General features: G+C 39.0%; 4 protein-coding genes and 1 long non-coding RNA gene across 10 annotated transcripts; 2 read left to right on the plus strand and 3 right to left on the minus strand.

Moving 5' to 3' along the window:
- Positions 1 to 257: 257 nt before the first annotated feature.
- Positions 258 to 4,856, minus strand: LOC103856389 (subtilisin-like protease SBT6.1). 5 transcript variants are annotated; one of them, XM_009133499.3, is made up of 10 exons: positions 4,143 to 4,856; positions 3,877 to 4,002; positions 3,582 to 3,734; positions 3,211 to 3,327; positions 2,904 to 3,088; positions 2,531 to 2,794; positions 1,359 to 2,427; positions 760 to 1,263; positions 608 to 668; positions 258 to 519 (listed from the first exon to the last, which is right to left on the minus strand). In XM_009133499.3, exons 1-10 carry the CDS (start codon positions 4,644 to 4,646, stop codon positions 434 to 436), a joined length of 3,069 nt encoding a protein of 1,022 aa, XP_009131747.1. In that variant the 5' UTR covers positions 4,647 to 4,856; the 3' UTR covers positions 258 to 433. The 5 variants fall into 5 exon arrangements, with proteins under 5 accessions (XP_009131747.1, XP_009131746.1, XP_033143032.1 ...); XM_009133498.3 differs by having other exon boundaries at positions 3,877 to 4,005; positions 4,143 to 4,780; XM_033287141.1 differs by having other exon boundaries at positions 3,877 to 4,005; positions 4,123 to 4,355.
- A 747-nt stretch (positions 4,857 to 5,603) lies between these two features.
- On the plus strand, positions 5,604 to 11,097 carry LOC103856390 (dolichyl-diphosphooligosaccharide--protein glycosyltransferase subunit STT3A). The gene is made up of 23 exons (XM_009133500.2): positions 5,604 to 5,873; positions 6,157 to 6,219; positions 6,307 to 6,362; positions 6,441 to 6,512; positions 6,590 to 6,695; positions 6,776 to 6,826; positions 7,092 to 7,187; positions 7,277 to 7,336; positions 7,429 to 7,542; positions 7,682 to 7,768; positions 7,975 to 8,078; positions 8,233 to 8,328; positions 8,494 to 8,614; positions 8,720 to 8,800; positions 8,891 to 9,013; positions 9,108 to 9,347; positions 9,452 to 9,595; positions 9,684 to 9,870; positions 9,947 to 10,044; positions 10,157 to 10,236; positions 10,310 to 10,397; positions 10,483 to 10,572; positions 10,812 to 11,097. Exons 1-23 carry the CDS (start codon positions 5,748 to 5,750, stop codon positions 10,863 to 10,865), a joined length of 2,337 nt encoding a protein of 778 aa, XP_009131748.1. The 5' UTR covers positions 5,604 to 5,747; the 3' UTR covers positions 10,866 to 11,097.
- On the minus strand, positions 10,935 to 11,347 carry LOC117132545. The gene is made up of 2 exons (XR_004456172.1): positions 11,204 to 11,347; positions 10,935 to 11,126 (listed from the first exon to the last, which is right to left on the minus strand). It is a non-coding gene; the product is annotated as an uncharacterized LOC117132545 (long non-coding RNA).
- On the plus strand, positions 11,319 to 13,575 carry LOC103856391 (protein sym-1). Of its 2 annotated transcripts, XR_004456170.1 has the most exons (8): positions 11,319 to 11,700; positions 11,900 to 11,987; positions 12,081 to 12,175; positions 12,436 to 12,508; positions 12,596 to 12,688; positions 12,796 to 12,882; positions 13,153 to 13,369; positions 13,418 to 13,575. XR_004456170.1 is itself a non-coding variant. In XM_009133501.3 (7 exons), exons 1-7 carry the CDS (start codon positions 11,363 to 11,365, stop codon positions 13,231 to 13,233), a joined length of 855 nt encoding a protein of 284 aa, XP_009131749.1. In that variant the 5' UTR covers positions 11,319 to 11,362; the 3' UTR covers positions 13,234 to 13,490. The 2 variants fall into 2 exon arrangements, 1 of the variants encoding a protein (XP_009131749.1); XM_009133501.3 differs by having other exon boundaries at positions 13,153 to 13,490.
- On the minus strand, positions 13,484 to 15,751 carry LOC103856392 (mitochondrial dicarboxylate/tricarboxylate transporter DTC). The gene is made up of 7 exons (XM_009133502.3): positions 15,701 to 15,751; positions 15,435 to 15,658; positions 15,173 to 15,256; positions 14,881 to 14,942; positions 14,428 to 14,789; positions 13,841 to 14,055; positions 13,484 to 13,760 (listed from the first exon to the last, which is right to left on the minus strand). The coding sequence occupies exons 1-7, from the start codon at positions 15,744 to 15,746 to the stop codon at positions 13,704 to 13,706; spliced, it is 1,050 nt and encodes a 349-aa protein (XP_009131750.2). The 5' UTR covers positions 15,747 to 15,751; the 3' UTR covers positions 13,484 to 13,703.
- Between the last annotated feature and the right edge of the window lie 4,984 nt (positions 15,752 to 20,735).

Here is a 20,735-nt window from a genome sequence, read left to right on the forward strand (position 1 = left end):
AAGAATTCGAAAACCATTTCAAGGACACTGGATTCTGTTTAAATGCAAGAGAAAGGGTCAGCTGAATGTATGGAAGTGAATACTATTGACTAATCTAGTTTCCCCTATTTACGTAAGTAAGGTTTGGGTGTGGAGTGGTGGCTGCCCAGTGGGGGGCCATGCAAGCCTCGTCCTGTACTAAACTAAGCCTGGTTACAAGCCACTATTTGAATTTCTTATTCATTTTCTAAGTTCTATTTAATTCCTTTCTTTTCATATATGAGGTTTTCGAAAACTGATTTCTTGAAAAAATCCCAGCTGTAGAAATGTAAAAAGTGATATTACATTTCTGTGGCCAGTGTAAATGAGAGTAAGAAAAAAGCTACAGAAAATCAAATGGGTAGCTGAAGCTCTACGCAGGCAAAATCGACTGGTTCCTAGACACGGCTATCTGCTAGGCTAAACGATTAGATCCAGATGCTCTTCTCCTCCTACGCTTCTTCTGCCGGATCCTCCATATGCTTAGTAGCACTAGAACTCCTACATCAAAGGATACACAACACAATCAAATCGAAATCCAGAAACGTTTGAAAGTTAAAGCAGACTTGAAAGAAGTTGGGAATATTACCACTAGCTGCAACACCAGCAGGTACTATCCAGCGAGTAGCAACAAGAAATGACATGTCAATCTGCAAATTGAGGGCAAAATAATACAAACTTTTTAGTCCCTCTAGAACTGGCTTAGACAAAAAAAAGAAGCTAGAAGATAAGACGAAGTACCTCGTCTCTATTGAACAGGCCTCCGAGATACTTGCTCCTGGAAGAGCTTAGTTCACCTTCTTCCCTGGTTGATCTATAACGTGCTGGTCTTGTATTCTCCACTGTAGAATTCAAGCCTCGACCTAAATCAATGCCACGATAGCCGGGCAATCTACGGTTCCTTCCTCTGACGTGTAAGTTATATCCTTTAGTCCCCCATACTTCAAATCTGGAGTCGCCCTGACAGATTAGCTCCTTTCCGATCACAGAAGAGTATGTCGAAAAATTCACATCAGTTCTTCGAGACGGCAGTTGCTTCTCGTCTGTGGTTACGGGTGAATATCTCTTAGAAAACTTCGAGAAAAGCACGGGGTCTTTGATGTTTGAACTGGTGAAATCTAGCATTTTCTTCAGGAGCCAGTAGCAGTTGGTGACCATGTGGCTACTGTCCAGGCAATTTGAGTCTCCATATACACCAACTCGGCCATCACCAATCGACAAAAGCCCAAGAACAGCAGGGTCTTCCTGTAAATAGAGCAGAATATTACATAAAACTATGCAATTCAACCAAAGAAGAGCAAGGCAGTACTAAGAAACGAAGAAAAGTTGTTTCTCATTACCTTCGAGGACCCTGTTAGCAGCAGATTCTGTGTGGCACCACTCTCAGAGCTGTCCAGTAAAGGAAAACTGTGCATAAACCCACCAGCAGGAAACCTGACAATGTTCGTTCCAGAAGCATATCGACTCTGCTCACCGTCAATACTGAAATCCCCATTCAGAATCTTGTCTCCAAACGCAATTCCAAATGACGCAAGAAGGTTATTCAGTGCGGGAATATTTGCACCTCCGGTGACTGGAGTCCACCAACTGCGTGTGTTATCGTCGAAGAATCTCATTTTCACCATGGTATCAACATTATACCACTCAGCAAACACAATTAGACCCAATCCTGTATTGATGACGTCATATCTGAGTTTTTCAATTTCTTCTGGAAAGTATTCATCTTCAAGGTCAACCATCAAAAGAGTTCCATATTGCTGAGCATCGAAACATGTAAGGGGAGAACCAAGAGTCTCGATATAGTACCCAGCATCACGTAACATGTTGAACATGATGTGATAGTTTGTATGCAGGTGATCACCATGCCAATCAAGAATGTCATTGCGGACATCCAAAGAGTCTCTTGGAATATACCCTGGAGGATATTTGATGCTGTGAAATTGATCCCACAATATACGTTTCGCTCGTGGTGGGGTGGGAATAACTTTCAGTTTCAACTGAAGAGTGCAAGTGCTTCTTCTAGGCCCAGTTTCTCCAGGGGCTGGTGGGCTATAGACTTTCACAGTTACATTACCCTCTATTTCACCTGTGAATTGTGCACCTTCTTCCTTGATCTGCATGTGTATAGCTAGATAACCAGTCCAGGGCCATATGACATCTGGGTACTTAAAGTGAATGCTCAGAAGATTTCCTTCCTCGTTTGCAGCATGCCATGTTGGTGAACCTTCAATGTAGCCAATGACACCCATACCATTTAGAATTGTCGTGTTGAAAATGACAGGCATAGCACCCGCATAGAGTGACTGACGACAAAAGGGCCAGGAATATGGACAATCATTATAGTCAAGAATGCTTGGGAAAATGCTTGCTCGGGGGTGGTAGCTCTTTAGAATTTCATATGATTCTAATCTGACAAAAGAGGAAAATTAGAGACTACAAAAATTAAGGAAATAAGAAGAAAATAATAAGGATGAATCCAATGGTGATTACCAATGAGGGTAAGTTAACTTACAAATCAACTCTTCCTGCACCCTGCTCATACATATTAGGACCTGAAAGCTTAGCAGCACCTTCGACCAACGCCTGCTTCATGCTTGCTGGATTTAGCAGGTCCTTCCTACTAGCTTCAGGAATAACACTTACAAGAAGGCAAACAATACCAGCAACAACAGGACTGGCCACACTTGTTCCAGACAAGCTTTTACAACCAGTGCTAATCTTGGACCCCATAATTTCACGGCCATATGCAACCACATCTGGTTTGACACGGCCATATCTGTAAGCCATTTTTTTAAGTTAGGAGCTGGATGAAAACAAGCATTTTATATCTCTACAACTGCAGAGTTTGTAAAACGGAAATGTAGAAGCAGCAAAGAAAGCAGTACCCATGAGGAATCTCCCAGGTGCTCATCCCACGAGATGAAAATGAAGCTATGTGATCATCATAGTCAATACCACCGACACCAATGACATCACTCTGGTCAGCCGGATTATTTAACGTTCCGTAAAGTGGCCCATCATTTCCAATTGCTGAGACCATAATGATATTGCTGGCTGTTATTTCCCATACCTGTTCAAAGTTAATCAGCACCTCTAGAACACGGTACTGTTCATATATCTCCAGAGAAACACCCCGGCTCTTGACTCAACAGGATAATAAAAACTTTAACCAAGAGATTAGGCAACCATTACCTTCTCTACAAAAGGCAGATCTAAGTAGTCCGGTCCCCCAATGCTCAAATTCAATACATCCATATCTGTTGCTATGGCATAATTGAAAGCGTCAAGAAACCATGAGGTGTACGATACCTGCAACAAGCTGAGCGCAAATTTCTCATAACCTATTTGATTAAGATAACTTGCATAACTGGGAAAACAATGCAAGAGAGGACAAAGAGAAAAGGTAGAAACTCATATATAAAACGGTCAATTATACTATATTGAGGAAAATAGAGATCAACGTGTAGGGCTCTGTAACCATTATTAATATCTTAGCAATTGCATCATGAGTGAGTAAGATTTAGTTGAGGAAGACACGTATCTGATGCGTGATCATGCATTACCTGGTTATCTGTGAACACTCGGAAGGCATAGATCTCCGTGTCTGAGGCAAAACCAAGACATTCTGAATTTTGACCAGCAATAACACCCGCAACAAATGTTCCATGCCCCAGGTTGTCATTCAAAGTGTCCTCATTTGTCCAATTTGTACGCTCCTGAAAGTTACTGCGTTAATACCAGCTTCAGAGCTTAACAAGACAATTAGAATCTCAAAGACAAACTACTAGCTTTAAACACTACAGCTCTTTATCTAAAATCTTTGAGCAATTCTATGGTACTTTTATTAGTTTCTTCAACCTTGATGTTACGGAAATGGGGATGGTCAGCTCTTATTCCAGTATCAAATATAGCCATTTTGACTTTAGCACCAGTGTACCCCTTCTTCCAGAGAACATCTGCTCCAAACATGGACGTCACTTGAGTCTTCTGAAACATTAAAAAAAAAGTGTAACTCGTAAAAAGAAACTCACTTTCAATTTACGAATGCTACACTATTATAGTCGCATTAAGTGAGCAAACAAAAAAAGCAGATAATAATATAACTTTGACAATCTCTCTCTCACTTGAGCAAGAAGACGCCTTGATGACGTGGCGTTACTAGAATGATCAGCACCTCCTTCGAAAGACATGGAAGTGAAGATCTTCCCCGGAAGCTTCTCCCCGTCGCGAAAAGATCCCCCAAGCAAAACTCTCTGGTACCTAAACTCCACGCTCACGTCTTTCACCATCGCCAGCCTCTCAATCTCTCCAACGACGGCCTCTCTCCCGCTCTCCTCGATCCACAGAACGCCGAAGTCCGTCGGATACTTCGCCGCCGGGTTATTCCTCTCGATCCACCCCCAACCGCCGGATCGGACCTCCGATTCGAGGTAAATCCGATGAGTCTCCGCCGGCTCGTAGTGCTTGAATCGGATTATGTAGCTTGCGTGCGTCGCAATCTCGGACTCGGAGTGAGTTGCGTGCTGCGGGTTGAGACGGAGACGCCAGAAGAGGAAAACGGAGAGGAGAACGACGAGGATGGAGGATCTGCAGGCAGATGAAGAAGCTTCTGCGAGGAGCATCTTCATGGAGATGGTTGGATCAGCGAGATTCGCAGACGCACATGCCGTAGCTGGAGAAAGTGCTTCTTCACTCCTATGATAGTTTTGATTTTTCTGGTCGCTGCAGAATGATGAACCAACACGGAAGAGTTGGTGGAGTGAGTGACTTTTGAACCGGTTGGTTCAGCTTCAGCCAGAACAAACCGACTGGTTTGTCAATTGTCAGGTGCATAAAATTCCGGTTGTTTCCGGTTTATTGGGTGATAACTTTGCTTAAAATCTCATATAAGTGTTTTCTCAATTAATATGCATATTTATTAATAAATGTGATTTGAACCTTAGACTGTGAGTATTAATAAAAATGTCTAATTAAACTATTAGACTAAAAGGTCATTCTATAAAATGCATCTTAGTGTGCTACAGAGAAATGATTGGTAAGTTTTTTGGTGGTGAGTGTTGTTTCATTCTATAAAATGCATTTTTGCTGTAGCAATCATGCTTTATTTAAAAAAAACTGAACTTACAGCCAAAAAATTAGAAAAAAAATATATTATTTCTGGAAATCAAGTTTTCTACCCTATTTATTTAGTGCTTTGGATGTCTTTGGAAATAAATCTATAGAAAAAAAAAATAAATCTACAACTAAGAAATTCACAACCTAATTTATAAAGTGAAAAATGTAAAGTTACAGCACCAACCAATATGGTCCAAAATGGTTATAAAATGTATGATTGGTTTGAACTCAATATGTAGATTAACATCTAAATGTTGATTTGGTTTAACCGGATTTTGATTTTGCTTGGAAAGGAAGAGTCAGCTTGTGGGCCCACTCATCCAGCGCCTATCTATGGGCTTCTGGCCCACGAAAGCAACCAAATTTACAAAGTTGACGTGATTTTACGGTTTTACAAAGTCAACTCCGGTTTAGATAAACTAAGCGAATCAGCAGTTGCCACGTGTTAAATCCACGAAGGCGCTATTCTTAGGCCAGTCGTTGAACATTGTAGTTCCCGTGAGTGTGAGAGGTTGTTTGTTTCTCCGAAGATATTTTTTTGCTTCGGTAAGCCCTTCCCACTCTTCTTCCCACCTTGAGACTCTCCTTTATCACTTCACCTTCGCCGCGTAAGAATGGCGGCTGTAGAGAGCCTACCTCCCGGAACGCCGTCTGCGATGAGGAACGCTTTCGGGACCGTTCTGTCAGCTCTGATCCTCGTCCTCATTGGTGTCCTCGCTTTCTCGATCCGACTCTTCTCCGTGAGTTCCACTCACCTCTCTGCTCGTTTGATTCATTCCCAGTGCTTTACAATCCGCTAGGCTCTAGATCGGGTTACACTAGTTTAGATCCGATTATTCTGGATCCGATCTCATCATCTGCTGTTTTATCGGTGTTCATCCAAAGCTTGCATCTGCGTCTTATCTCTACTTTGAATTAAGAGAATGCTTGGGATGAGGCTAATTGTGATTTGAATTTATATATGTTATACGTATCGGTGTTTAATTATTCTGTTTGGTAACGTTCACTGATTTTTCTTTTCAGGTGATAAAGTATGAAAGTGTGATTCATGAGTTTGATCCTTACTTCAATTATAGAGTCACTCAGGTTCCCTCTCTTTTCTTTATATCCAGGTTATAATTAGTTTTTGCTGTGTGGGCGAGTTTAATTTATCATGTTTTTTGTTTATTTCAGTTCTTATCGAAGAATGGAATATACGAATTCTGGAATTGGTTTGATGATCGGACCTGGTAATTTTAGAATCAGAAATTTGGTCTATTTTCTTTGATATCTTCAATAGTGTTTTTACTAATTTGGTTTGATTTTAGGTATCCTCTTGGCCGTGTGATTGGAGGAACTGTTTACCCTGGCTTAACATTGACTGCTGGAACTATCTGGTGGTGAGTGTAGTTTCAATTATTTGATAAAACGTATGGGGTCAGTTTAAAAATTTAATAACTACATCTATCTGCCACAGGGTCTTGAATGCAATAAACATTCCTCTGTCAGTAGAGACTGTTTGTGTCTTCACTGCACCTGTGTTTTCTGCTTTTGCATCATGGGCGACTTACCTTTTGACCAAGGTTTATCCCTTGTCGAACGTGATCTCTTTAGTAAATTCCTGAACCAGTTGATCAAACAGTATCTTTTTGTGTTGTAACAGGAAGTTAAGGGTTCCGGTGCAGGATTAGCAGCCGCTGCTCTTTTGGCCATGGTATGTTATTCAGTTGATATACGTGGCATTTTTCTTCAAGTGATGTTTCGAAAAAAGCTATCAACAGCAAACCTTAAGTTCCTAGAACATCATGGTTGCGACCTTTAATATGTTTTTGCTTAGTTAGTTAATTCCATGTAACTATTTAGCATTGGTAAATCGTTTAGTGGAAATTGCTAGAAAAGTCCATTGATGCGCTTCCCTCATATAACTATTTAACTGTTTTGTTTTTCTGTTTTTTCCTACTAAATGTTTATCTTTGCAGGTTCCCTCTTATATATCCCGGTCTGTAGCTGGGAGCTACGACAACGAAGCTGTTGCCATTTTTGCTTTGATCTTCACTTTTTATCTTTACATAAAGGTAAAGTTTTTTTTTAATTTTTATTATATGGAGCATGTGAATAATAAAATGCCTTCAAACCAACACTAACCTTTCTCTTGTCAATGCAGACACTAAATACAGGTTCCTTGTTTTATGCCACCCTGAATGCCATTGCATACTTTTACATGGTACGACTTGGGATCATTCCTCATTTTTTTCTCCTTTCCTTTTTACCATTCTCCCTCAGTTATCATTTTTTCTTTTTTTCTTCATCACATAGGTATGTTCGTGGGGAGGTTACACCTTCATTATCAATCTGATACCAATGCACGTGCTTCTGTGCATTGTAACTGGCCGATACTCTCCACGACTATACATTGCCTATGCTCCTTTGGTATGAATCTTCTTCCTTCTGGTAATAGATAAAAAATATATTGTCTCTGTTGGAGTTAAGTGCTTGTACGTATCACGTAAGATACTGAATAATAGCTGAAATGAGACTATTCTGAAATTTAGTGTGCATGCATATGCAGGTTGTGTTAGGCACGCTGTTAGCTGCGTTGGTACCTGTTGTTGGCTTCAATGCGGTTTTGACGTCTGAACATTTTGCCTCGTTCTTGGTGAGTTCTTTCTTTATGCCCTTATTTTTAAAGCATGCCTCTTATTTTAATGCTTAGTTTATTCATTTTGAATTTGAGTCTAACAACGACCATGGATCAGTCCTCTCGGTGCTTAATTTTCTGGATGCGAGTTTACCATGGATCAGTCCTCTCCGTGCTTAATATTCTGGATGCGAGTTTACTTACTTTATCGTTGAATTATGCAGGTTTTCATTATCATCCATGTAGTAGCACTCGTATACTATATCAAAGGCATTCTTACTCCTAAAATGTTCAAAGTTGCTGTGACACTTGTTGTATCTATCGGCCTGTAAGCTTTCTTATACTGTTTTTTCTCTGACATGTCTGCGATTTCTATACCTTGATAAGAGGAGTCTATCTGCATCTGATTCAGCTATACATATCTAGTACAGATGGATTATATATCAGGGCCTGTAAGCTTCTATGCTCCATTATTTTTACAGGGTTGTGTGTCTCATAGTTGTGGCAGTTCTTGTGGCACTGGTGGCTTCAAGTCCAACAGGAGGATGGAGTGGTAGGAGTTTGAGTCTACTTGATCCGTGAGTTGTTCTAGTTATTCAATCTTTATTTCTCCTACTGATTAATTTACATTGCAAATTTAGATTATGCCCTTCTCCGCATTTCAGAAATTCTGCTTTATCATCTGGTAATTGAAGCATATCTGACACTCCCCATTTCTTGGTTTCTTATCTATCATATAACAGAACTTATGCAAGCAAGTATATTCCAATTATCGCAAGTGTCAGTGAGCATCAACCTCCAACTTGGCCGTCCTATTTCATGGATATCAATGTTTTGGCTTTCTTGGTCCCTGCTGGCATCATTGTGAGTTCAACGTTTATTATAGGTAGATTTTATACGGAACAACATTACATTTTTCCATAGAGTTAGGGTTGATTCTTTTCCATTTTCTTATTCTTCTGTTGGTAGGCGTGCTTTTCGCCTCTGTCTGATGCGAGCTCTTTCGTGGTCCTCTATATTGTAATGTCTGTATACTTCTCCGGAGTTATGGTGAGTTGCATGCCTACGAATTACAGATTCATCTTTCCCTTGCCTACTTCTTTTCTTCCACCCTGAATCACCTGTCCTCCTGATTTCTAGGTTCGTCTTATGCTCGTGCTTGCTCCAGCAGCATGCATCATGTCTGGAATTGCGCTCTCTCAAGCTTTTGATGTTTTCACGGGTTCCATCAAATACCAGTTATCGTCTAAATCCAAAGATGATGTTAGTATGCTTCTCTCTCTACTTTATTCGCTCTGATGAATCATCTTTGCTACCCAAGTTATCGACAAAACATTGTTTGTGTTTCGACTGTTAGGCAGAGGACAACACTTCTACAAAAAATGCCCCAAAAGATGATGCTTCTTCTGGTAAGGCTGACAAGGGTGAAGAAGTTGCAAAAGAACGGTTGTCAAAAAAGGGCAAGAAGAAAGAGAGAGAACCTGCTGAGAAACCTTCTGTTAAGTCTAAGATTGTGAAGAAAAAGGCTCTTGTTTTGCCTCTTGAAGCCTCTATAGTTGCGCTTCTTCTCCTTATAATGTTGGGTGCTTTCTATGTGGTATGCAGTCTTTCTTGGAGTTGTTTGTTTTGATCCCATCTTTTATAATTAGTTGAGACGACAAAAATGATTCGACTTCTAATGCATACCTTTCTTTTTTGTAGATTCATTGTGTTTGGGCAGCTGCAGAAGCATACTCAGCTCCGTCAATAGTTTTGACATCTCAATCGCACGATGGCCTTCACGTCTTTGATGATTTTAGAGAGTCTTATGCATGGTTAAGCCATAATACTGACGTGGATGACAAAGTAAGTTTTTAGATCCTATTAAGCCTGATGTGTTAAGGTGTATTTGATATATGAACCTGAGTTTGTTTTGCGAAAAAAAATCATGTAGGTGGCATCATGGTGGGACTATGGTTATCAGACGACAGCTATGGCTAATAGAACTGTTATTGTTGACAACAACACCTGGAATAATACTCACATTGCAACTGTTGGCACTGCCATGTCATCTCCAGAAAAGGCGGCGTGGGAAATTTTCAATTCCTTGGATGTGAAATACGTTCTTGTCGTCTTTGGTGGTATGTTTTTTTTTGGCTCAAAGTCATATGACATTGTCATCTTGTATATTCTCTGATGAGACAATGATTTTATCAGGTGTGATTGGTTACCCAAGTGATGATATTAATAAGTTTCTGTGGATGGTGCGTATTGGAGGCGGCGAGTTTCCTCATATAAAGGAAGCTGATTATCTGGTACTTTTATGTTTTTTATTTTTCCATTCGGTTTTAGCTACATGCTGTGATGGCGCAATAGTTTCAAGGCGTTTGAATCTGAACCTGGTTACCTAATAATTTCTTTGCATAGAGAGATGGTCAATACCGGATTGATTCAGAGGCCACGCCAACAATGTTGAACTGTCTTATGTACAAGCTCTGCTACTACAGGTACGAAGCTTTCCTGTAAGTGTAAACTTTGAACTCTGTTTGCAAGCTCAGTTTTTATGTTTTTTCGTTTCAGGTTTGTAGAGACAGATGGTAAAGGCTATGATCGAGTCAGGCGGACAGAGATTGGGAAGAAACATTTCAAGCTCACACATTTCGAAGAGGTAAGATTTTAAATCTCTTACCACCAACCAGTGGCGCATTGGTTCAAACTTAGATTATGGTAAATGGAATTGGTTTTGTCATCAGGTTTTCACGAGTCACCATTGGATGGTTCGGATATACAAGCTGAAACCTCAAAAGAACAGGATTCGTGGTAGAGTAAAGAAGCTTAAACAGGTAAAAAGCACCTGAAAAGAATTTGTGAAATTAGTCTAAAATCCTTTCACGTACTCATTAATGAATCATTTAGTTAGTAAATCCGTATTAGTTGAATTTCGCCTTTAATAGGTATCATCAATTGGTACACGAGTGTGAGATGATGAGTTTGGAAGCTAAGATAGATCTGTCACGACTAAAGATACTCGTTTTATACGAAATGTGTTAATCTTGGCTTTTGTTATTGTTTTTGTTTCCAGAAAACAAGCTCTGGAGTGAGCTCAAAATCAGTGAAGAAGAATCCGTGGATGTAGAAATCCTATAACTTTCACTGTTGGATGGTGAGTTCTATGTTAACTCTTAGGTCTCTCTTTACCCTCGAGGAAGTTGTTGCGGACGCAGTCAAAGTTTCTGGTGTAGGATTGGTAAAAGTTTTGTAGACTTTTATGTGGACTTGTTAAGATGAATTTTCATGTTTATTGTGGAGAATTACACTAGATATCTATGAAGAAGTTTAAATTTATCAAATAAACATCTATTTACACCCAAACACCGCTCAACTTTCACCTGAAGCTCTGCAGGATCATTGAACGTAATGGCATGATCTTGTTCAAGGCAGTAGGGTGTTGCAAATATACCAAAGTTATTAAACTTTTGACCCAAATTTAATATTTTGGTGTTTAACTGTTCCGGCCATTTCCTCCTAAAGAAGCCCAAAGCATTATAAAAGCCCATTAATAAAGCCCAAAACATCAGCAGAAGCTCGTTTTTTCATGTTTTGCCAAGACGAATCAGACAAGAAGCAACCACGATGCTTAGCCCCGCCACTCTCACCCGGAAAACACCACTCCCGTTCAACTCTCTCGGGTTTTCCGGTAATAACACATCGTACTTCAACCGAAGGAGGACTCTTACTGAAGCTGGTTCAAGCAGGGCTCTTTCGTTTGGGCACAAACTGAATTGTGGTGGTCGTGTCAATTGGTCTGGGCGTTCCGGTACCGTGTTTGGACATCTGGGTCGAGTCTATTCGGTCTCAGGTGGAAGTTCAGGTGACTCCGGCGGAATTGGTGGTTCAGGTGGAGGTTGTGGTGGTGGTGGTGGAGGTGAAGGCAGTGGCGGAAACGGAAACAAGTGGTCATTTCTGTCATGGTAAATATTTTTTATCTCCTCTTATATTATATACTTCTTTGTGTAAAGATTGTTTCTTTCAAACGCAAATTCGATTCACAGACGTTGGATTATATTCATTGAGCTCTATCTTATTATGTTTCCTTGCTTTTGAATTAACCACATGAATTCACTTTGTATTATGTTTTGGCTTTTGATTTTTTTTTCTGTGGTGCTTCAGGTACTTGGCTCTTCTATCAAACTATCCTGTTTTGACCAAAGCTGTGACATCAGCAATTTTGACACTCATTGGTGATTTGATCTGTCAGGTAACTCTCTTATTGGTCTCTCAGTAGTTAATCATATGTAACCTCTTGTTGTAAAAGGAAAGACTGCTTATTCTTGTTCCACTTGGGTTTCAGCTTACAATCAATAGAACCTCATCTCTGGACAAAAAGAGGACACTTACGTTTACCATATTGGGATTAGGACTAGTCGGTCCAGCATTGCATTTCTGGTATTTTTTCCGTGGACCTCTTACCCTTAGTACATCCTCAGAGAGTTTTGATGCAAAACATTTTTTACAATCTAGTTATCTGATAGTTTATTGCATATAGATGTTACCTTTCTGTGTGTTCTATTGTTTTCCTTAACCGTCAAAGCTATATTACTTTTCTGCTAAGTAGTTTGTTCATTTGAAGAGACTCATGCATCCGTTGATATATTATTACTTGTGCCTATTTTCTACTTGCTCTCTGACATTTGCAACTTCATTAGGTATTTGTATTTGAGCAAAGTGGTGACAGCTTCCGGATTATCAGGCGCAGTTCTGAGGCTTTTACTGGACCAGGTATAGCAAAGTTTCCTGTTTTGCGACTAACATTTAATTTGCTCATTTGCTTGCTTTGTGTTAACACCAATCTTTTAATTTTGGCAGTTTGTTTTTGCTCCTGTTTTTGTTGGAGTTTTCTTATCAGCTGTTGTGGCACTTGAAGGAAAACCATCACATGTCATACCGAAGCTGAAGCAGGTTGGATTACAGCTAATCAATCTTAATTAATCTTCCACGAGAATGTTTATTGCATGTTATCTTTTTATTGGTATTCTAATTGAGTCCACTAATTTGTGGCTGTGTAGGAGTGGACTGGTGCAGTGGTAGCAAATTGGCAGCTATGGATACCATTTCAGTTTCTTAACTTCAGATTTGTTCCACAAAACTTTCAGGTTTGATTTTACTAAACTCTGTTACAACATGAAATGGTAGGGGGGAAGAAAATAAAATTTGATGAAAGATAGAGATATGCTTCAAGCATAACGGCCATACTCTGGTTCTCTCATTAATGTCTTATAATGCATTAATGTCTTATAATGCAAAGCACTTTTCGCATAATGAGCTTGATACGAATTACAATGGAATGAAACTATTAGCTCTCTACATCATATCATTTTTAGGATTAGCCATTCACTCACTGTCTGAATGTCTCTGAACTGCAGGTGCTCGCTTCAAACGTAGTGGCATTGGCTTGGAATGTGATTTTATCATTCAAAGCTCACAGAGAAGTTGTTGCAAAATAGGCAATGTTTCGTTCCCTACAAGCTACATGTGTTGTAATCGGCAGAGTTTTGGGGGCAGAGAGTGCTTTTCTGCTGATGCAAATGGTTTGGTGCTCCAGAACAAATGTGTTGGACTCTTCTCTTGACATTTTATGAATGTAGAAACAAGCTCGTCTTTCAACGTTTTGGCTTTCCTTTCCCACACTATCTTAACCTTTCATATTTTTATCAATCGAGCTGATTGGCAGTTTCAAAACATATCAAAAATTCCTTTAATGCATTAATAAATTTGTAGTTATAAACCTTTAAAAAATCTCTGATAATTTATAAGTTTACCGAACCAAACAACGACCCTTGGCAAAAGAAAGATAGTAAAGTCTCAAACAGCTACAATAATGCTTTAAAGCATCTAAGCATGAATATGATTAAAAAGTAAATGAATTCTTCTCATTTTTATTTTCACCGCCCACTTCATAAGATTTGCTTGGAGATCACATCCCAATGTTCTTTTGGAACTTTGTAATCTGGTTCAAAAAGATCCAAGTCATCTGCCAAAAAGAAAACACGATCATCAACCATCTCAGACAAGCCAAAAAAAAGGGTAAAGATGACAGCTACTATTATATACCATGACATGAGGGGCGATCCTGACGCAGTAAACCGGAAAGCCTGTGTAGAATTTCAAAGGTCCTCCTGATTTCAAGGTTTGCATCGCACAGTCCAGCGAACCAGTGTATGGATATTTACCCTGAGCGTCGGGTTGCATTTTTTGGATCTGTGTTTTGACAAAGTCAAATGGAAGACTGCAAGCCGCAGCGCAGAATCCAGAAACAGCACTTGCTCCTGCCAAAGGGACACAACCATCAAATTCAGAGACCTGTTTACGTGGGGAATACATGACCACAAGACAAAACTGATAAGACCTTGTTTAAGTTTAGTGCAGAACTATTGCAACTAGTTCAGAGATGTTTTTCCAGCTCGGTATAGTTTGAGAGCTAAGGGATCAAAAGAGAGCAGAGAGTATGCATTCAGATCAATTTGAGCATGATCGAGATATTTAGAAACTCATCTCACTAAGTATTTTCTCTAGTCTACTTCTTTAACAGATTTGATGAAGTTAAACACACAACTGTGTTATGCATGACAACACTCCTGTAATCAGTAGCTGTTGTAAGTGTCAGTTTACAAGAAGATTCTGTGGGAATAGAAGCTTACCTACGACTGTGGATGTCTCCCCAAGACCAAGATTATCTCTCATGTATTCAGCACTTTGATCATAAGACGCAAGCATCCCCATGTTCAAAGCCATTGCTCTGACCACAGTTGGCCCACAACCTTTCCAGAGCGCCAAAACTCCTTCATCAGCGCTAATACGGTAAAGCGCGTGGAAGGCATTGGTATAGTTCCTGCGCTGAGCTAACGGCAAAGTATTATCAGCTTGCATTCTGATAAGCGCTAAATCGGCTGGACTACCAACGCAGGCACCAATAGCACCAGCTGTCAGACCACATAGAGCCTTCTGATAAAGCGGTAGTGGCTTCCCATCGTTAGCCTCACTTGCTTTCGCAGTCAGCATCCTGATAATTCATAATAACACTCCTTGATTAGTACAGCAAAGGTAAAGTATTCATCTAGTTATAGAAACCCACAAATGATTTTTTAACTTACTTGAATGATCCAAGACGAGCTGTGGTGTAAGTTGCTTGCCTCAGCAAACCAGCTGATAATCCCTATTGGAAGAAAAAAAATTAAATCAAATAAGCTCAAAACTAATGTTGCAGTTGGCAAGAGAGAAAAGACTGTTCAGTGTGAAATCAACGGAGTAGCAGATCATCACATACAATCAACCACATGATCATGAGCATCAACATCAGAATACTAATAGATAACGTTCCTAGATAGAAACATACATCTTCAAGATAGATCTAATTAAAACACACACAAAAAGTAATATATTCACCTTGTAGAAGGCACCGATACCTTCATTCTTCAACATGGTGGTGGTCACACTAGCTGCAGATCCCTGACCTAGTTGAATCCTCACCTTCACCGATCACCACCAAAAATAAATGTATCACTTCATTAGATTCACATCATCCAACGATTGCACATTGTGATGCACCTAATAGCGTATCAGTAAACCACAAGCAATAACTCCAACTTATAACGACGAGATTCTACATGAATGCGCTTGATCGATGAAGACATTTGACGTACAGTACCTTGATCATGTCAATCGGCTGGATAACGCAAGTGGCGAGCATACCAGAGGCACCGCCATTGACGAAAGGCTTCACGGCAGTCCAGATACCAATCGGTGCAACTTTCTTCTCCTCCGCCATCTCTTCCCTTTCTTGCTGGGATCGTACGGAACTCTCGAACGCAACGAGACGAAGAGATTCCGCAGAGAAAGAGAGAGAGAGGCGGAGAGATTCACTTGGTGGTGGAGAAGGAAACGAAGAAGTGAAGCGAAAGCTTAAATTCGTTTTATATATTAAACAGTGTCTTAACTGAACTAAACCGCACCAAACCATTTTGGAATTTTGCCTCCGAATAGTGACTGCGGTTTGAGCGGTACGAAACAAGCAGTTCAACTGCGGTGCGGTTTTAACAGTTATAAAAATGTATAAATATATAATATATGTAGAGATTTTTGTTATTGTTAATTGTGGGACGGGACGAGACGAAAGTCACAATTCGAAGTATTTTGTGCGGATGTTATCGTTTGAGATCTGAATCTAGCATTTTGTTAAATTCGATTTATTTATTATTTTGGCATTTCTTGCATGCTGTAGTAGCTAGTGGACCAGTGGAGTTGAAGATTCTGTTGCAGATTGACAATATCGAGGCCCAATGAATGAAAAAGCACTTGACGCTTTGTGGCTGGGTGTTGCTGCAACTAGAGAAAAATAAGATTAAATAAAATAGTAAGACCACTGGAAATTGGTATATGTTCCCATATATATAAGCACACATGAAAATATTTTTCTTAATTTGGCTTTTTCTAGGAGATTTTTCTCTACTTCATTCCTCTTGATTTTGGTATAACAAATTTTATAAACAAAGAGAAATAGATAGGTGAACGAACTACTACATGGCCGGTTGACATATGAAAACTGCAAGTAGATGATAAAGAAGGTTTGGTACAACAAAAGCATCATGATAATCAACTCTGGAACTCACAATGGTCACTCTACCAACGAATTGAACCAAGAAAAACAGCAAGGCGGATGAAGTTCAACGAAGGTTGTACAGGATCGAGACAAACATTAATTTAGTCAACAAGAATCTTAAGAAAACCTTAGCGAGGTCACCTCCAGGAACAACCGTTGGAGGTTGGTAGTTGATTCCACATTTGAACCCTGTTGGGAACCTTTTTTGAACATACTTAAATTCATTGAAAGCGGTTAGATGGGATCATTAAACTCCCCAACTACCATCGTGTTTGTTACACTCAATGCCATTTTGGCTAAGTTGTCTGCAAGGGAGTTCCTCTCACGAGGAATCCAAGCAAAGCTTACATTTTCAAAGTTAGCTAACAAAGATAAAATGTCAGAGATGACTCCATATAGCTCCAAGACAGCTTTCCCAGAGTTGAGAGCTTTGATTAGTTGTACAGAATCAGATTCAAATCTGACTGTTCTAATTTCCAGTGCTGAGCAGCTACTAACCGCTTTCCGCATCGCCATTCCTTCCGCCAGGAGGGGAGAATGAACAAAAGAAGAAACCTCCCGGTATTGTTGAATTCCCTCTGCAGTGAATATAGCCCATCCCAGTCCCGCCTTTTCCGTTTGTATATCCCACGCTGCATCTGTTCTGACCACTACGGAGTTAGGTGCGTCGGACGGGGGGTTATGGATTAGTCTGAGGCGATCAGCAGTCGACGCAGGTTTGTCTTGGTTGTTACTCCACTCCCGAGCCAACCCGATAGCTGAAGACAGAGTATGTTCAGGGGAAGCAGAGTGTCCTTCGAACACAAACTTGTTGCGGGCTTTCCATATAGACCAGAGGACCCAGGGAACAAGAGATCCCGACACGATTCCAGTCGGTGGGAGGCACTGTGCAGAACAAAGCATGGTCCAACTCGATTCTAAATCTATAATTCCTCTGACATCCACCTCTGGCACTAGGGCAGAACAAAACCAATGTGTTTACAAAACCAACATGTAGGTAAAGAAAACAGTAGCAACTAGTTCCAGTTTGTAGATCATACCAGTCAACAAACTGAACAGTTCTTTTAGTCTTGATAGTACCAACAGCAGCATTAACATCTTTAGGAACAACATCTCCACGGTACATCAAACAACACGCCATGTATTCCCGTGCCTTGGGTCACACTTAGCCATCATACTAGCTGGCTCAAACACATCATTAGTGATCTCAGGGACTGATAGCCAGCGGCGGACGGAGAGGGGGCCCATGCCCCCAACTAACTTTTTAATTTTCTTTAACAAATACTATAAAATGTATATTAGTGACCCCAACTCAAAAATAAAATACAATGAAATTTTTTTGTACCCCTATTAAATATGTTTCTGTATCGGCCCATAGCTGCTCATGCATGGTAAGCCTTTGCAGCTGAGATGACTGTAGCGTAGCTGCGTAAGACGATTGATGGCTCCATCAAACCTCAACGACGTTGTCAGGGATCATATGATCTGAGATATCAACCTGTTTAGGTTCGTGTAGGTAGGCCACAATTTTTGCCCCCACGATACAGTTCATGGAATAGTATTTTTACTGTGGCTGGGCTGGCATGGTGGAACCCCAATTTGCAAAACGGATCTTATGTTTTTGAAAGCCTGCAAGGGATTTATTTATAAACTAAATGAAATGAAATATTCTTTGTACTAAGTAACACAAATCTAATTACATTTTAATAATGAAATTAAAAATTAGCAACTTGCAAATCACTCTAGAAAGTTAATAGGTTTGTCGTTGTTGTTTTGAGAAATTTTCAACCAAGGAAAAGTAGCATTAGATAAGTAATATTTTCTCCGTTTCAATATAGATGATGTTTTAGAAGGATTATTTTGTTTCAGTTTATATGAAATTTTGAGATTTTAAAGTTTACTAACTTTATTGAAAATTGTTCAACCAATTAGATTTTACAGTTTTTTTTATAATTGGTTAACTGATTTTAAAATTATATCTTTAATTTTTTTAAAATATATTTTTTTAATGTTTGTGCATACAAAACATCAAGTATTATGAAATGAATACTGAATTTGATACTGGATTTGTTTATTTTGGGGGCGCATTTGAACCTCAATGGAGACAACTTCATAAAGTGAAGTATTCTTTGGATAGTGAAGTTTTGTATTGATGCGTTGTGTGAGAATGTCAGATTAGTAATATTTATTGCCATAGAGGACTTGGATTACCTTGAGCAAACCTTTGGGCTCCATTTGATGTGTGACTGGATTGTAGAACAGTGATTCATATGTACATGATTAAGTATGATTGAAATGTTGATAATTTTTCAAATGAAAGAGATATTTACAACCAGGAGCTGTCCAAGCATAAAATAACTAAAGGTAGCCCACAATTACGAGCTATATATATCTACTAAAATCACTTCACCTCTTAGTCGGATTGGTATACTACGGACACCGAGAGTCTGAGATCAACTATTACGGAACTTGACACAAGTGCTCTAAACCCAGGATTGATCTTGGACTAAAGCTCACGAAACATCTGCTTTAAGCACCAAATTTTAATTAAAGGCATCCAAATTTTATAATATAGTCAGGTTTTATATGTTTTTAAAAATTGCATGCTTTAGCTAGGCATCCAATGATATGGGGTAGAGTCTGCCTAAACCAACAGAATGAAACAATGCAATTGTGGGATATTAGAGCATGTAATTGATTCATTTAGCAAATATTCATTTATGTGTTACACCATCAATGTAAGATAACAGAGTTGTGCAACTATCCTCTTTCCTTTTTTTGATATTTGTTCAAGCTAAGAAAACATTTGATCTTGGTGGTCATCGTTTAGTTTTTCTCTTTCACCTTCTATGCAAAATAGAGCTATTCCAATTTATCTCTCTCTTTTTCCTTATATTAGGTCATTATATAGTTAGAAACTTAGAATAAGCTTGTTTAAGATTTGCTTTTATTAGAATAAGATTGTTCTAGATTTGCTTACATCAGGAACCCAATATTTTAGTTTACATGCAATTCATGTATGGAGTCATGGTCCTAGTGTTTTCTTCATCTTGTTTGCACATGGGAGATAACCAGTAATAACTCTTTCTTAAATATGAAATATGGTCCTGATTAGGGGCGTACATAACATTAGGTAGGAGCACATAAAAAAGAAGGTAGGAGCACATAATATTGGTTATTACTTGGCTATGCATTTGGACATTGTCTTAGTTATATATCTTGAGTTTTAGATTATGTTCAACATTTAACAATTTACATATATACATTCAACGCCCACATGACTAAGAAGTAAAAGAGAATAACAAATAGCTAGCTCAACAAGCACATGGACACTAGGACACATGCTAGCCAGCACAAGAACAAACATCGCTAGCAATCAGATCCTCAAACCCATAAGAATATTAGGTTCATATTAGAATATAATAACTTAATATACATCTATGGCTTTTTTTTTTTGAACGATAACATCTATGTTCTATTTTATATTTATGCTTTTATGCCAATAATGGAACTTAGGTTTATTACAGTCACTTTTTATATTTATACATCTATGTTCTATTTTACATCTATGTTCTATTTATGCTTTTATGCCAATGATGGAACTTAGGTTTATTACAGTCACTTTTCTTATCACTGATGAATTGTTCGGAAGTTGGTGAAAATTTGTTTATGCGGATTCAATGGATCTTGTAAGTTGTAATCGTTTGTTACGATCCTCTATATCCAAACAACTGTCCAAACAATAATTGAATCTACTTGATACCTTGAACCCGAAACAGCCACTGAACTATTAAATCAGTCCACTGAACCAAACCGGTTAACTATCAATTTTCCAATTTTGCTGAGAAACTAGATAATTACTCGTACTTACTATAATCTGATCAATTCATATATTTCCTAATTTAGGAGTCATTAATGTCCTTCACCCAAACGATCAAGTCAGCAAATCAACCGTATCTTAGCCGCCCCACTCGACCCAAATAAAAACATGAAAACATTTATTTCAATTTTTGAAAGACACGTTATGAATGAATATATTCAAGTTACTTTTTTCAGCTCACGATATTCAAGTTACTTAATATAGAAAAAAAAAACATTAAAGACAATCACAATCTTACAGGATCGTAATTTCCGGTTTGACACTTGCACAAATATCCTAAATAATATATACTCCAAGAGTTAAACCAGAAAGCCATATTTAAATTTCTAAACCGAAAACATCAATTTGGTTCGGTTAAAACTATTTTTCCACACTGATCAGAAGTCCTAAATCCGGTAAATAAAAAGAACCGGGGGGATAAAAATAACAAACCGGGCCAGATCTAAAGATCCAGATCGAATCTCATGTAT

This window comes from Brassica rapa, chromosome A03 (assembly GCF_000309985.2).
Source record: "Brassica rapa cultivar Chiifu-401-42 chromosome A03, CAAS_Brap_v3.01, whole genome shotgun sequence".
In the NCBI taxonomy this organism is placed as follows: Eukaryota; Viridiplantae; Streptophyta; class Magnoliopsida; order Brassicales; family Brassicaceae; genus Brassica; species Brassica rapa.

Excerpts from the sequence above, each read along its gene's own strand:
- LOC103856389 (XM_009133498.3), bottom strand. The coding sequence starts at position 4,646 with ATGAAGATGCTCCTCGCAGAAGCTTCTTCATCTGCCTGCAGATCCTCC. Across the intron at positions 2,795-2,903 it reads ACCTGGGAGATTCCTCATGG|ATATGGCCGTGTCAAACCAG; the intron begins GTACTGCTTTCT and ends AATGGCTTACAG. Across the intron at positions 520-607 it reads TGCTGGTGTTGCAGCTAGTG|GAGTTCTAGTGCTACTAAGC; the intron begins GTAATATTCCCA and ends CCTTTGATGTAG.
- LOC103856390 (XM_009133500.2), top strand. The coding sequence starts at position 5,748 with ATGGCGGCTGTAGAGAGCCTACCTCCCGGAACGCCGTCTGCGATGAGG. Across the intron at positions 5,874-6,156 it reads TCTCGATCCGACTCTTCTCC|GTGATAAAGTATGAAAGTGT; the intron begins GTGAGTTCCACT and ends TTTTCTTTTCAG. Across the intron at positions 7,188-7,276 it reads CTTTTTATCTTTACATAAAG|ACACTAAATACAGGTTCCTT; the intron begins GTAAAGTTTTTT and ends TTGTCAATGCAG.
- LOC103856391 (XM_009133501.3), top strand. The coding sequence starts at position 11,363 with ATGCTTAGCCCCGCCACTCTCACCCGGAAAACACCACTCCCGTTCAAC. Across the intron at positions 12,509-12,595 it reads TGAGGCTTTTACTGGACCAG|TTTGTTTTTGCTCCTGTTTT; the intron begins GTATAGCAAAGT and ends TAATTTTGGCAG. Across the intron at positions 12,689-12,795 it reads TCATACCGAAGCTGAAGCAG|GAGTGGACTGGTGCAGTGGT; the intron begins GTTGGATTACAG and ends GTGGCTGTGTAG.
- LOC103856392 (XM_009133502.3), bottom strand. The coding sequence starts at position 15,746 with ATGGTTTGGTGCGGTTTAGTTCAGTTAAGACACTGTTTAATATATA. Across the intron at positions 14,943-15,172 it reads GTATCGGTGCCTTCTACAAG|GGATTATCAGCTGGTTTGCT; the intron begins GTGAATATATTA and ends TTCTTCCAATAG. Across the intron at positions 13,761-13,840 it reads GGATCGCCCCTCATGTCATG|ATGACTTGGATCTTTTTGAA; the intron begins GTATATAATAGT and ends TCTTTTTGGCAG.